Raw genomic sequence first — 13475 nt, 5'->3', positions numbered from 1 at the left:
CACACACACACACACACACACGCACGCAGAGGGGGGCCGGGCAAACAGGAGTTCTGCACAGCAGACAGGCCAGGGCTGAGACAGGCACATACTCCTTACTCTCCCGGGGCCTCTGTCCATGCTGCAGCCTCCCCTCAGAGCCTTTTCTCCAGGCCTGTTGCTTCCTAAGAGAAGCCTCCTCATACCAGGACCTCAATTCTCCTCCTGAGCAGCATTTCCCACAGCAGCTGCTTGATCTCCCTTTTGTGATTCTTGGACCGCTATCTAGGCCCCTGGGAATAGACTAGAAGAACAAAGAGAATATCTTTCAGGCCCTTAAGCAGAACTAGAGTCCAGGCTGTTGCGCAGTACTGCTCACCCAAGGAGCTCAGTGACTAAATCACAAACCATCGCAGGAACAATAAACACGAATCCAGCATCTGCGGTTCATCAGGCATAAAGGTGGCAACTGTTATCCCTCTTTATACAGTTGAAGAAACGAAGACACAGGAAAGTTGGGGTCTTTCCCAGAACACACAGCAGTTATTGGAAGGGGTAAGATCAACACCCAAGTAGTCTGGTTCCAAAGTCTGTCCTCTAACCGCTAAGTTAGAGGCATCCACACGACTTAATAGCAATGGAGTGGTTTAGGGACGTGGGAGATGGGCCAAAGAAGAGCAAAGGAATGTTTCATGCGAGAGGTTACACTGAGGTAGACCCCAGGGAGCCTGGAGTTGCTAGAGGAAAGGCAATGGGAAGAACACTCCTGGGAGAGAGAATAGAACCAGCCTGTGGACAGTCCCATGCAAGCATGAGGTGCTGAGCTTAGTCCCCAGCAACCATGTGAATATCTAGACATGGTGCTGCATGCCTGTTATCCCAGGGCTGAAGGGGTGGAGACAGGTAGCAATTCTTGGGTTCCGGTGAGAGACCCTGTCTCAAAACACAAGGTGTGAGCCAGCAAGATGGCTAGTACACAGAGGTCCCTCTGTTATTCAGGCTGATGACCTAATTTCCACCCCACCCCCCCCGGGCCCCACGTGGTCGAAGGAGAGAACAGACTTTAGGAAGTTGTCCTCTGGCCTCCACATGTGTGCAGTGGCGCACACACAGGAAAGCAAACACACAGAAAAAATAAATAAATAAAGTAAAACAAATAAGTTTTTTTTAAAAAAAAATTTTTTTCAAAAAGAGGACTAGCTCCTGAAGAACGATATCCAAGATTGATCTCTGACCTCAATATGCATGTGCAGGCCAGGCGGCAGTGGCGCACGCCTTTAATCCCAGCACTCGGGAGGCAGAGCCAGGTGGATCTCTGTGAGTTCGAGGCCAGCCTGGTCTATAGAGCGAGATCAAGGGCAGGCACCAAAACTACACAGGGAAACCCTATCTCGAAAAACAAACAACAACAAAAAGCATGTGCACATACATTTTTACCGCGTATATACATATACATAAAGATGGGGCGGGGGAAATCTCCTAGCTGAGTGTAATGCCAGGTTGTGTGAGCAGAGCTGAAACAGTTGGGAGAGACATCTTGACTTGGACTCTAATTGACGAAGATTTCAAAGAGAATAGACAAACCCAAACTACACACTGAGGCCAGGATGGGAGGTCAGACTCTGTCAGCCAAGAAGTTTACTCAAGCTCACCTCACCATGTTGTGCCAATGGAAGAATTCAAATGGGCTGTGACTACTGGTAAAACCAGCAAAGGTGTATATGCGCTTAACAAACACATGGCACCATAGCACTTACTATGTGCAACGGTCTGCTGAGTGCTTGTCAGATATTAACACATAAATAGCAACACAAGAATTTCACCTAGACCTTGAGACTGCTGTTACCAATGGACGAAAGTGTTCAGCACAAGCCCTTGAGGGATAATATGTGCTGTTACTCAAGTAATAAGAAATAACGCTAACAAAGAGGTCTCAGAAAGCACAGAAATTCAAAGCAAAGAAGCCCCCTTCATCCAAGTCCTTGAACTGAAAGTCTCCTGATCAAAGGCCACACAAGCAACTCTTAGTTTATAATCTCCATGATCCCCATCACGTTTGCTTGAACCATCCCAGAAAAATCAATGATGCTTTTTCTTTGAGTTTCCAAAGGAAGACAAATGCATACACACTTGTGTCTGCTGGGGTTCTTCACATCCCCTTCCTCAAACTGACTGGAGGAGGTATTTAAATAAATAAAACACAAATGGTTTTGTATTCATTTCCCTGGGTAACCCCAAAATAGCTAAGATTGAGAGTCTACCCACTGTGCTCCACACCCTCCTGCCTGAACATTTACATTTCCTAAAATCCCCCAAATTCAAATCTCTATGATGTATCAAAAGCCAATGTTTTGGGACAATGTGATATCACGGAATAAACCCTGTGCCAAGAACACTTCATCTGATTCAACATCACCTGAGGAGCACTGTTAAGAGATGCCCTTGCTTGGCTTTGTGTCAAGCTATCTGTCCTGCTCTGCAGAGGGTGCAGCCGTGGAAGTTTACCTGGAGAGATCTAATGACGGTCCGCTGTAAGAGAAATCAAGATGGTATTTGGATAGATAAATAGATAGATGCTGGACTCAGAAAAACATCTGCTATCTGACTGATAATGGCCATAGCAGAAACTTGGCTGTGCTTGGAGAAACAAACAGCAATTAAGGGACAAGCCAGTGCAGGGTAAGGAAGGCAATTAAAGTTAAGAGCAACAAGGAAGAGCACAGGTAGTTGGTTCCCTAAGATGGAAACTGTGCCTTGAAGGGACGAGTCCATCGTCACAGTGTTCCACTGATGTCCAGGGAATCAGACGGGCCAACAGCTGCGGGCAAAAGCACCATTGCAACCCCAGGCCACCACCACAGTCGAGGCCACAGGGGAGCACGGAGCTTTTTGTCTTGTTCTGTGTCATTAAATCACGATGTCAATGGCACAGTTGCTTAGAATTCCCAGGGACAGAAATCTCCACTGTCGGACCTCGTAGCCCTGTGGTATGGCGGGCCGCTCCAAATTTTAGCTTGCAGATGATGGCCCAGAAGGTCTGGGGGAGGGGACTGTGACACTTCACTTCTTACAAAGGAAGGAGGCTGATATGTTACAAGGACACATAGTCACGCTGTAAACAACAAGAAAAATGAACCCTTAGGGAATACAATGTGTTACCTTGTATATATTCTCTGATACTCTTTTTTTTGGTATTTCTGAGACAGGGTTTCCCTGTGTAGTTTTCGTGCCTGTCCTGAATCTTGCTCTGTAAACCTGGCTGGCCTTGAACTCAAGGAAATCCATCTCTGGAATTAAAGGCATGTGCCACCACCGCCCGGCTCTCTGATCCTCTTAATAGTCGTCTGATGTAGTTTTATCTCCATAACTGCGGAAGCTGATATTCAGGAAACATATGTTTCTTACCTAATGAGCTAATAACAGTGCTAGTTTAAACTTAATTCTGTCTGCCTCTAAAACTGCTCACCAAAAGCCACAGAAATGAGATTCACAGAATTATTAGTTATGGGATCTTAGATAATTTCTCAACTGCAACCTTTTCTGAGACATGATTTTTCCATCTCCAATAAGGGGTAAAGGCAGACTGGACCAAAAGATGTAGTGCATGGGGATGTGGTTTGAAATCTATAAAGGCTAGAGAAAAAGCTCTGTGAGTAAAGCGCCTGCCATACAAGACCTGAATTGGGTGTCCAAAACCGAATAAAAAAAGCTGGATATGGTAGCACATGCTTGGAATCTCCAAAAAAAAAAAGAGGAAGCCATTCAGTTTTAATTTAACTGCAGGCTCTCATTCCCTCCAGAAAACTACCATACTTCCCTCTGTGACTGTTATGTTATATTCACACTTTCTGTTCAGCCATACAGAAAAATTAAAGATGACCAAGCCTGAGATTTAATAAAATCTGTGTAGCCGGACATGGTGGCACACGCCTTTAATCCCAGCACTCCGGAGGCAGAGGCAGGAGGAGCTCTGTGAGTTTGAGGCCAGCCTGGGCTACAAAGAGAGTTTCAGGACAGCCAGGGCTGTTTCACAGAGAAACCCTGTTTCGGAAAAACAAACAAACAAACAAAAAAGTAAATAAATAAAGTAAAATCTGTGTATAAAAGACATGTTTACTGCTCCATCTAGGACAGTCTTTTTAAATTGAGCTATTTTGGGGGGATTTGTTGCTGCTGCTGCTGCTGCTGCTGCTGCTCTTGTTGTTTAAATGAGGGGTCCACGACTACTTGTCTAAGTGATCCCATCGCCTTGACTTCCACCGTGGCATCAATGGATTTACCCACTCCATTACACTAAGACGCTGTCACCCAGAACCAACACGGCAAAAGAACGAGTGTCTTCCTGATATACTAAGATAATCTTGACTTGAGCTGAGTGTGGATACACACCTTGAATCCCAGCACTCAGGAGACAGAAGCAGGGGGATGTCTATGAGTTTGAGGGCAGCCTGGTCCACATACAGAAATCCAAATCAACCAGGGGAACGTAGGAAAACCCTGTCTCAGATGATGAAGATGATGATTTTGACTTGGAGTTCCCCTTGCAAGGTCCTTAAGGAATCTCCAAAGACCTGCTGGCCCCATTTTGAGAACTGCTGTCTAAATATTCTGGCTAAAAAAATTGTTCCAGCTGTGTTGTCTTTGAATTATAAATGTAATTATCCAAAATCACATGAAGATGGTTTATATTAATGTGAAGTTCTCCTTGGGAAAACTCTGGTAATGCATGTGATGTCACCATAAAAACTACTGCCTCTTTTCTGTTGTCTCCAAAAGAGACCACAGGCCTCCGATGGCCCATTAACGACTCTACATTGGTGCACTAAGGCCAACAAATTCCAATGGTAAGAAACCCATCTTGAAACAAACTTTTCTCAACAATTCGTTGCTGAGGAGCAAGCTAGAATATTTTTTAAGGTTCCCAAAACGCATCTGGATAGGATGCTTACCAGCTAAATGATTGCAAAATCCAACAGTACAGTGAGAAAATTAAGCAGTGGGGTGTTTATATATAAAAGCCAACTCTCTCCGTTGTGTGCATTAGAAACTCAGGCCCAGGAGAGCTGGCTCCACCTCTAACCTGAAGGGGCTGTCCCAGTGGTCCTGACGACCAACTCAGCCACCACCCAGACCCACATTCTGGGACGTGGATTGGCCCACCCTAACAGCTGTTCCATCTATGACATGCTGGAGTTCTTGAAGGCATTGGCCCTGTGGAACGATAACCACAGGATCTACTGCAGGATCTCCATGACGTGGGGCATCAACAGGATACCCAAAAGGAGTTTGGACGAGGGTCGAGTGATGATGATGTACCAGAAACCAGAGGCCTTCAACCAGATCAATGTCTCATTGCAACGAACATTTTGTGGATGGGGCTAATTGTACAAAAGGGGTACACTGCATGGCACACCACAGCTCTGATGTCACTAGGATGAGTGAAGAGGTGATGTAAAGATGGAGGAGCGAGGTGGGGTTTTGTTTGTTTGTTTGTTTTCATTAATTGGGGAGGGGCATGCTGCAGAGGTGAAGGGTAGATATGGAGGGACTGGGAGGTGAGCGGGATTGGGGTGCATGATATGAAATTCCCACAGAATCAACAAAGAATTATGTTTTAAAAAAAGAAACTCACAATTTACTGATATAAATGGTAACTAAAAGAATACTGATTTGGGGTTCAGTATTTGGGGTACAGATATTTACAGTCTGTAAATTATCAAAAGAAACATATCTCACATCTATCTATACATCACCACACTATCGATCTCTGTTTTCTATGATAGTTTTCTATCATCCATTATGAAGAACACAAAGAAGAAAAGGTAGCAGCCCAGTAGTGAGGAATCTAGATGTAACATTTGGTCTCCATGGAGAAGGTAAGCAAATGAGATAGGATTAGGGCGGAGGTCTTCCTGTAACTACTGCTGTGGCTGTTGCCCATGAATGTACATTTTTAGAAGTGGAGCAAATGAACAACCTGCATCTGAATACCCTTAGTCACTTATCAATGACACACTCCAGACAAGGAGGAGAGCTGTCAATAAGCACTGAAATGCCAGCACCAGGGCCTCAGTTCAGTCCCCAGAACCCACATAAAAAATAAATTAATTTAAAAGAAAGAAAAGAAAAGAAAAACAAAGCCATGCATGGTGGCCTGTGCTTGTAATCCCAATACTAGGGAGGTGGAGACAGGCTGCTCCCTGGGGCTACTGGGAAGCCAGCCAACCCTACCTGTCAAGGCCCAGGCTAGTGAAGGTATAGAGTGCTGAGGAGCAGAACAAGTTGATCTCTCTCTCTCTCTCTCTCTCTCTCTCTCTCTCTCTCTCTCTCTCTCTCTCTCTCTCTCTCTGTGTGTGTGTGTGTGTGTGTGTGACTCTCTCTCTCTCTCTCTCTCTCTCTCTCTCTCTCTCTCACACACACACACACACACACACACACACACACACACAAATGCAGATTCCTTGGATGCATTCCACAACTTCTAGATTTTCCAAACCAGAACTTGAGACCAGACCTCAGCATTCTATGCCTTGAAGGCAACTCCCAGATCTCCCAGATGATCTCTAGGCACACATACATTTTAAAATCCTGAATGAATCCCTCTGTGCCTATTTCCTTAACTGCAAGATAGAACTTGCTATTACTATATTTTCCTAATACAGGATTGAGATGTCAAAGGTCAATAAAAACATGTAAGAGAAAATGCTTCTGAAAACTGTAGTACACTACATGAATATTTGTAACCATAAAGCCTTTACCACCCACATTTCTACCAGTTCTTCTAAAAACTAGAGAAAACAATAATCATTACAGATGTTATCCAACTATTGTACTGAAGCCCTGGCTAACCAAAACACTGAGGTCAAGTGCTCCAGTTAATATTTAACACAACGTTCTTGTCACTGTTTTGAAAAACCCTCTTAGATTCTTTCTAGCCTTGGCAAATGCATAACATATATTTAGACACCAAAAGGCTTTTCATGTTGAATCAACATTTTGATTATCTATCCTTCCACTGCAGACTTATGCTTACATAAATAATCTATGTTCTATCTGGACCTCAAAAGCCCAAAATTTCTTGTTTACATTTGGGGGAGGGGTGGGAGGTGAAAACATTTCATGATTGATGGAAGCAAGTTTAGTTTATCCAAATATAGATCTCTAGTTATAAGTTATCTTCCAAAAGCTTATTCATTTTTAAGTTATTTGGAACTTAAAATGTGCTCTCTCTAGCAAAAATAATAAGTTATGAATCATAACTAAGTTCTCTGGCTTGTCCTCAAAGCCTATAATGAAGATGAAATATATCTGCTAATCTTAAAACACACACACACACACAAATATTTTTCATTGGTATTTATCAAGCTCAAAACAATAGTGCCTATATAAAACTATTGAAATTTTAAATACTGATATCTGGAAAAGAAAAAGTAATTGGAGAAAATACAGAGTTAGCAAACCAAGATTTCTGTACTTATTCTATGATGGTTAGTAGCCTCCAGCTCTCAATTATCCACAGTGTTTAACACACCCAACATGGCCACTCCAGCTCCTGTTCCGAGTCATGATTAAGATGCTATGGGGACAGGCGACGGCAATAGTGAAAACAGAGGAGAAATAAAAGCGATGTCGAGAAGGTGATTGTGTTCTCGAGAAAGAGACTGCATGGCCTACAAACAGCTGGCCTATAAAAAGCATGGCAGGAGTGGCAGAACATACCTCAAGGCAGAAGAGAAGAAGGGATAGAAAGCAGGACTGGGGAAAACATCTGCAGGAGTCCCCATGGCGGAATTCGGGGTGAGAGGGCAGATTTACCAAAGCAAAAGACGTCTTGGCATCAATGAGGGAGCTTTCTTTTGGCTTTTTTATATAAACTGGCCTGGCCACACCTGAGTTGTGTGTGCCAAAGGGAGAGATCAGAGTTACGTTTTTTATTCTGAACCCAAATCAAGGTTGGCTCAGCACGGGCTCTGCTTAGGCATGCAGGCTTTCATTCATCCTGTTCATTCATGACGCCCTCCAGCACTGTCATCCAAATAAAATACGATCCCAGCTTTTATCTTACCCCTGCAATCAGAGCCAAGTGCCAAGCATATTTGGATTCCTCACATTCTGAGTTTACAACTGAGTGTTCTGTCTTCCTGTCTCGCCCTTTCTCAACTCCAAGTGTGATTTTAACTAGAAATATCGTATGTTCATTCAACCAGTCAAATGCTGATGAATGTGAGCTACTGGAGGAGACCCACCAAAACCACAGCAGCCTACCAGGACCCCTCCATCCTTCAAGCTTTTCAGAGCATACAAAACAAATGCTTCTAGAGACAAATTTTAGACTGCTCTAGTTTCAAAGATAGTCTGGTCATTTTGAAATAAAATGCTCAAACGATGGCAGCTAGGCGGATATTAAATCTGAACATCAAGGGTCAATGTCAGTCCAAAGCTGATGGAGTTTTTCTGAACACTCTTCATGCAGTAGTCTAATGGGAAGGAGAAGGAAACTAAGAGAATGAACCTTGACACCCAAGTCTCAGGAGATCCACGTCCACTTCAATTTCTTCAAGAGAACCTGACCTGTTCGTGGAAATGTCAACGCAGACTTCAGTTACCACTATCAACAGCAAAGCATGTGTCATAGAGCACACATCTCTAGTTCCATAATTGTAGGAGAAGGTTACAAACTCATAAAAGCAATGCTTTAGAAGGCCTAAACAGAACATGCATGCAATATACTTGAAAGCTACCAGTCCTTTTAAAACTATAATAGGGAACAAGGACGTTTCAGATAAATACCTGAGCCCAACTTTAGAAGTGATATTTCAGTTCCAACTTCATCTGGAACCAAGGAAAGGCATTCCACACCTAACACTACCATACTTTGGATTGTAAATAACTCCCCGAAGAGGCGTAAGCTAAAAGTCTTGGTCCTCAGGGCAGTGCTGTTGGGAGGTGGTAGATTTGGGCAACTACCTCATGGAAGATTCTTAGGTCATGGATGCTGTGCACTCAAAGAGGACTGTGGGATCCTGGGCTCCATCCATGTCTGCTTTATCCATTCCTATTCCCCACTGCAGCCGCCCACTGTTCTCAGCAGAGGCCCAAGGCAATGGAATCTCCAGTAACATGACCTAACTCAACTTTTTCTCTTTGCAACAGAACTGCCAACATAGTCCATCGCAGTCAGGGAAAGCTAACACACATGTCATAAAAATCAATGAGAATAGTGCTTGTTTCTCTCGTGCGCTCTTTTCTTAGTCCTGCTGAGGACCTAGGCAGAATCATTACAAAGGCCCAGGGCCAAAGTCCTGGGATCAAGCACCACCAGAGCAATCAAGGCTAGGACAAGACTCCCTTTCTTTATTTATCCATATGCAACTACACCCTTTTCATTAATAAGAGAGAATCGGAGAAAAGTGCAAAATCACATCACCCCTGTTTTCATCCTCCCTCTGCAAGGTAACCCTATGATTATCCCATTGGATTAAAATCCTGTGGCTAGGGGGGGGGGGGGGGGACCTCTCCCGATCCTAACCCCAGGATGCAATTAGTCCAGCCTGATTCTTCAGCTTTGTACAAAGTGTGCTGATGCTTAATCTGAAAAAAAGAAACAAGATAAATCCAATAATTATAGTTTTCTCTAGAAAACACATCTTTGATGACGGTTGTCAAATTCCTGTGAGGGCCTCCGATGGGCAGCTATTAAAGTAAGGGAGGAAAAGAGGAAAAACAGGTTTTCCTTCCAGTTCAGCCCTGAACTAAGAGCTTCAGTGACAAATCAAGTAGCTTGGTGTATGTTTATATTTTATGTCTCAGAGTAGTCCACCAAAAGATCTGAGCGTCAGGCTAAAAGGAGGGTAGAGCAGGTAGTACACTTGCTGCTCTTGCAAAGGACCCAGGTTCAGTTCCCAGCGCCACACTGTGGCTCTCAACCATCTGTAAACTGCAGTTTCAAGGGATCAAACACCCTCTTCTGGCCTCTGTGGGCACAAGGCAGACACACGGTGTACAAACATAAGCTAAACACCCACCCAGATAAATAAAAAATATATAAATCTTTTAAAATGACTGAGACAAGAATTCTTTCTAATTTTAAACATTCATAGTTGATCTGCTTGAGGAAATTCTAGGGTATATCCATGACAGTTTCTCAGAGGTTATCATCGGAGCCATTTGCAATGATAGAATGCCACCCAACGACCTGACCACAGGTGTCAAAGACTGTAAACTGTGTTCCAAAGATGAACTTTCACTGAAATCTATCATGGGCCTATAAGCAAACTAATAAAACCAAATTCAGCAATTGGAACCCTTTAAAGACTTATAGTAAGTATATAAGCATGTTTTATATTAGAATTTCATAAATATTCAATGTGTCTTTATTGAGTATTTCATAGTATGCTAAGTACCTAAGGGCACGAATACTCAGTAATTTAAGTAGTCATGTAACACCTAAGGTCTCCCATTTAAAAAAAAAAAAGACTCACTAGACTCAAACTAAATAAATGCCCATCAATATTGTATGAGTGACATATGATACAAAATTATACCCCAGGATGCAGCAGCCTGTGGTTTGGGTGTCTTCTCAGACTTATTTTTAAGAACTAAGGATATGACACCATCTCTTAAGTCTAGAAATTCTGGTCCTTAAAGTCCTATCGTGTCTGCATAGGACCTTAAATACAGTGGAAATCCAAATGACGGCAAAAAGGAGACTTCAAGCTTCAGAAAGGAGATTTTTCAACAAAACACCGCTCAGGTCACAATGTGTGGGCAAAGTCTTAGGATACACTATCCACAGAAAGTTGTGGTTTGCGCATTACTATAAAATGACCACATCTTCCTTTGGTTCTGAATCTACTTGCCCATGTCCACTGCTCCATTTGAGTGCCCGTGAAACTATACCATGTGCAAGAGGGTTGGTGTTCCCATTTTAACACAACAAACCTGATCTAGGGGGGAGGGGATAAGGCAAGCCTTCCCCCAGCCCCCCGCCCCCTGCGCCAGCCCCACCAGGAACTTAGACCAACTATGAAATTTAACCTGTCTGATTCTGATGCAAGGAAGATTCAAAGTGAAAACCAGCGTCCTGTTTCCAAAAGTTGGCTGTCGAGCCTGCTACTGTCCTAACAAAATAGCAGAGAAATATAACAGGCAACCGTGCCAGAAACACAAACAGTGCAGCCTGTGGTCAAAAGAGCGGGCAATGAATTCCAGGCCGCTTCCCAGTCACATAACTTGAATATTGAACGGGCTTCTAAGCAGCTGCAGGAAAATACCACGACAAAGCCAAACCAAGGCGTTTTCTAAAGTTCCCAAAACTTTTTAAAAAGCTGTGATGAATCTTTTCAACTGGAATGAATTCGTCTAAAGCCATGGACACCTGCAACCCCGAACCAGGCCACCCAACCGCTTACAAACATCGCTGCACTTTCCTAAGACTAGTTGGTCATTTTTTGCTTTCAGATATCCTTGCACTCTCAGCAGGAAGGGGAGGATATTTCAAGGTGACTATTTTAGCAGCCTGCTCCCTCGGGGGCAAGGGGCAGAGACCCTGCTGGTCACCCTACTGGTCACCGCGTGCAGGCGCAGGAGGCGCCCACGCTCTCTCTCCGGCGCCCGGGTGCTGACCGTGCTCTCTGCTCTCCCTCGCGCCCTCCCGGGGTGCCGGGTCGCGGCGGCGGGCGCCCACCTACCAGCGACAGCACTTTGTAGGTGTTGGGGTCCTTGGCTGTGCGGGCGCGCTCCGCCTTCTCCAGCGGCTCCTCCCCTAGGTCCATGGGTGCCAGCAGCGAAGCTGCGGCTGGCGATTCCGGCTCGCGGCCGTTCCCTGCCGGGCCATGCCGGGGCCGGTGCCCTGTCTGGTCGCCGTCGCGCTCCATCGCTCCGCTCTGCCCCCTCGGGCCGAGCTTTAATAGGCTCGCCGCCCCGCCCCGCCCCGTGCCGCCCCTGCCGGACCCTTGGCTCCCGGCCCTCGGTCAGCGCTCCGTCCCGAGCCACTCAACGCCCCGGATTATTTGGCTTCCTGTCTGATTTCGGGCCCTGGGCGCGTGGGCTATTTTGGGTCCCTGACGTGGGCGTGTCTTTAACTTCCACCCCAAACCCTCTCTCTCCCCCGCCCGCGATCGTGGCACCCTACGAACCCTTGCAGAAATCGCCCCGCGTGGCCTCGCCGCGAAGGCTGGACTGGAATTGCTGTGTGGTCTGTAGAGGGCATGAGATCATGGAGCCCCAAAATAGAGCCCTAAAAGGATGAGGCGGCCCCGAGGTCTCAAAGGCGGGAGACGGGAGGCTTCCACCAGACCTGCGCGTTTCTCAGGGGAAATGCAAATGAGCGCATGGAGAGGCGACTTTCTTTTTCTCCCAGGAGCGCAAACAAGAATCCCCTGTCTGGATCTGCTAATCGTGGGACAGAGGGTTTACACACCACTGATGGGTTTGCACAAACACATATATGGGACACGTGGCTTCTAGGGTTTCTGTCTTAATGTTCTTATTTATTAGTTATTGTAGACTTCCGGAGGTTTCCAGGTATCAGCGTCACGCCCCTTCGAGGTCAGCACTTTAGGTGGTGAGCAATATAAAGAATTATCAATATCTAACTCCATCTAATGCGCTTTATTTTTGAAGCAGAACATGAGCAGTGGACTATAATTCTTGACGGGTTTTGTTTCTCCGTGGATTCTTCAACTTGTACAGGTCCCCTCCCATCAGCAAAACCACGCCTCGCAGTACCCCAAGGCAGAAGCAATGTGACCAATCACAGTGACTAAGGAAAATCATGCCTTCATAAATCTTTTATTTGCTTTGTTCACATACATATATACATTTACATGTGAAAATAGATGTTTAGCGGGTGTAAATTGGGTTTGTCCCCTTTAAAATTGTCAACACAGGACTGTGGGGATGAATCAGTAGGTAAAGTGCTCGCTAAGCAAGAGTGGGAATCTGAGTACAAATGCCAGACTCCAAGTAAAAACCCTGTAGCCTGAGTTTGTATTCCCAAAGCTGGGAGGCAGAGACAGATGGATCCTGGGATATGGGTGGCCAGCCGGCCTGTCCTACTCCCTAAGTTCCAGGCTAGTGAGTAACTGTCTCAAAAGAGGTGAGCTGCCCTCCAGAAGAATGACAGCCACCGTAGTTTTGACCTCTGCTTTCACGTATGGATGTGGGTGCAAATGTGAACACACACTCACAGACACACACACACACACACACACACACAAGAAAAATAAAAATAAAACAATGTGGAGACTTTCAATTTATACTGACTTCATTCAGGCATTCAGTAATGAATCTTTCAATATTTTGAATGCCATATATATATTAAAAATTAGTTATATATATCAATGCAGGTCAGTCAAGCAAGGAGATAGACTAGGGTCAGCACGTAGAGAGAAGGACCATATCTAGCTACTCAAGTCACCCACGTGTAATAAAGCCACACTTAGACTATATTGAGAGAACAGATGATTGATGGTAAAAGAAACAGCCACCCCTGG

At 44.9% G+C, this 13475-nt stretch overlaps 1 protein-coding gene across 2 annotated transcripts in view; it reads right to left on the bottom strand.

The window, feature by feature from the left end:
• Enpp1 (ectonucleotide pyrophosphatase/phosphodiesterase 1) overlaps positions 1–11874 on the bottom strand; it is a 64345-nt gene extending 52471 nt beyond the window's left edge. The window contains exon 1 of one of the 2 annotated variants that reach the window (XM_006986695.4): positions 11670–11874. In XM_006986695.4, the coding sequence (XP_006986757.1) occupies positions 11670–11855 (186 nt within the window). In that variant the 5' untranslated portion in view covers positions 11856–11874. The remainder of the gene's footprint in view (positions 1–11669) is intronic. The other variant, XM_076552622.1, reaches the window with a different exon arrangement.
• Positions 11875–13475: the final 1601 nt, after the last annotated feature.

This window comes from Peromyscus maniculatus, chromosome 16, assembly GCF_049852395.1.
Source record: "Peromyscus maniculatus bairdii isolate BWxNUB_F1_BW_parent chromosome 16, HU_Pman_BW_mat_3.1, whole genome shotgun sequence".
NCBI lineage: Eukaryota > Metazoa > Chordata > Mammalia > Rodentia > Cricetidae > Peromyscus > Peromyscus maniculatus.
Note: the sequence above shows the minus strand (reverse complement) of the source record. Positions and strands in the feature narration are given on the sequence as shown.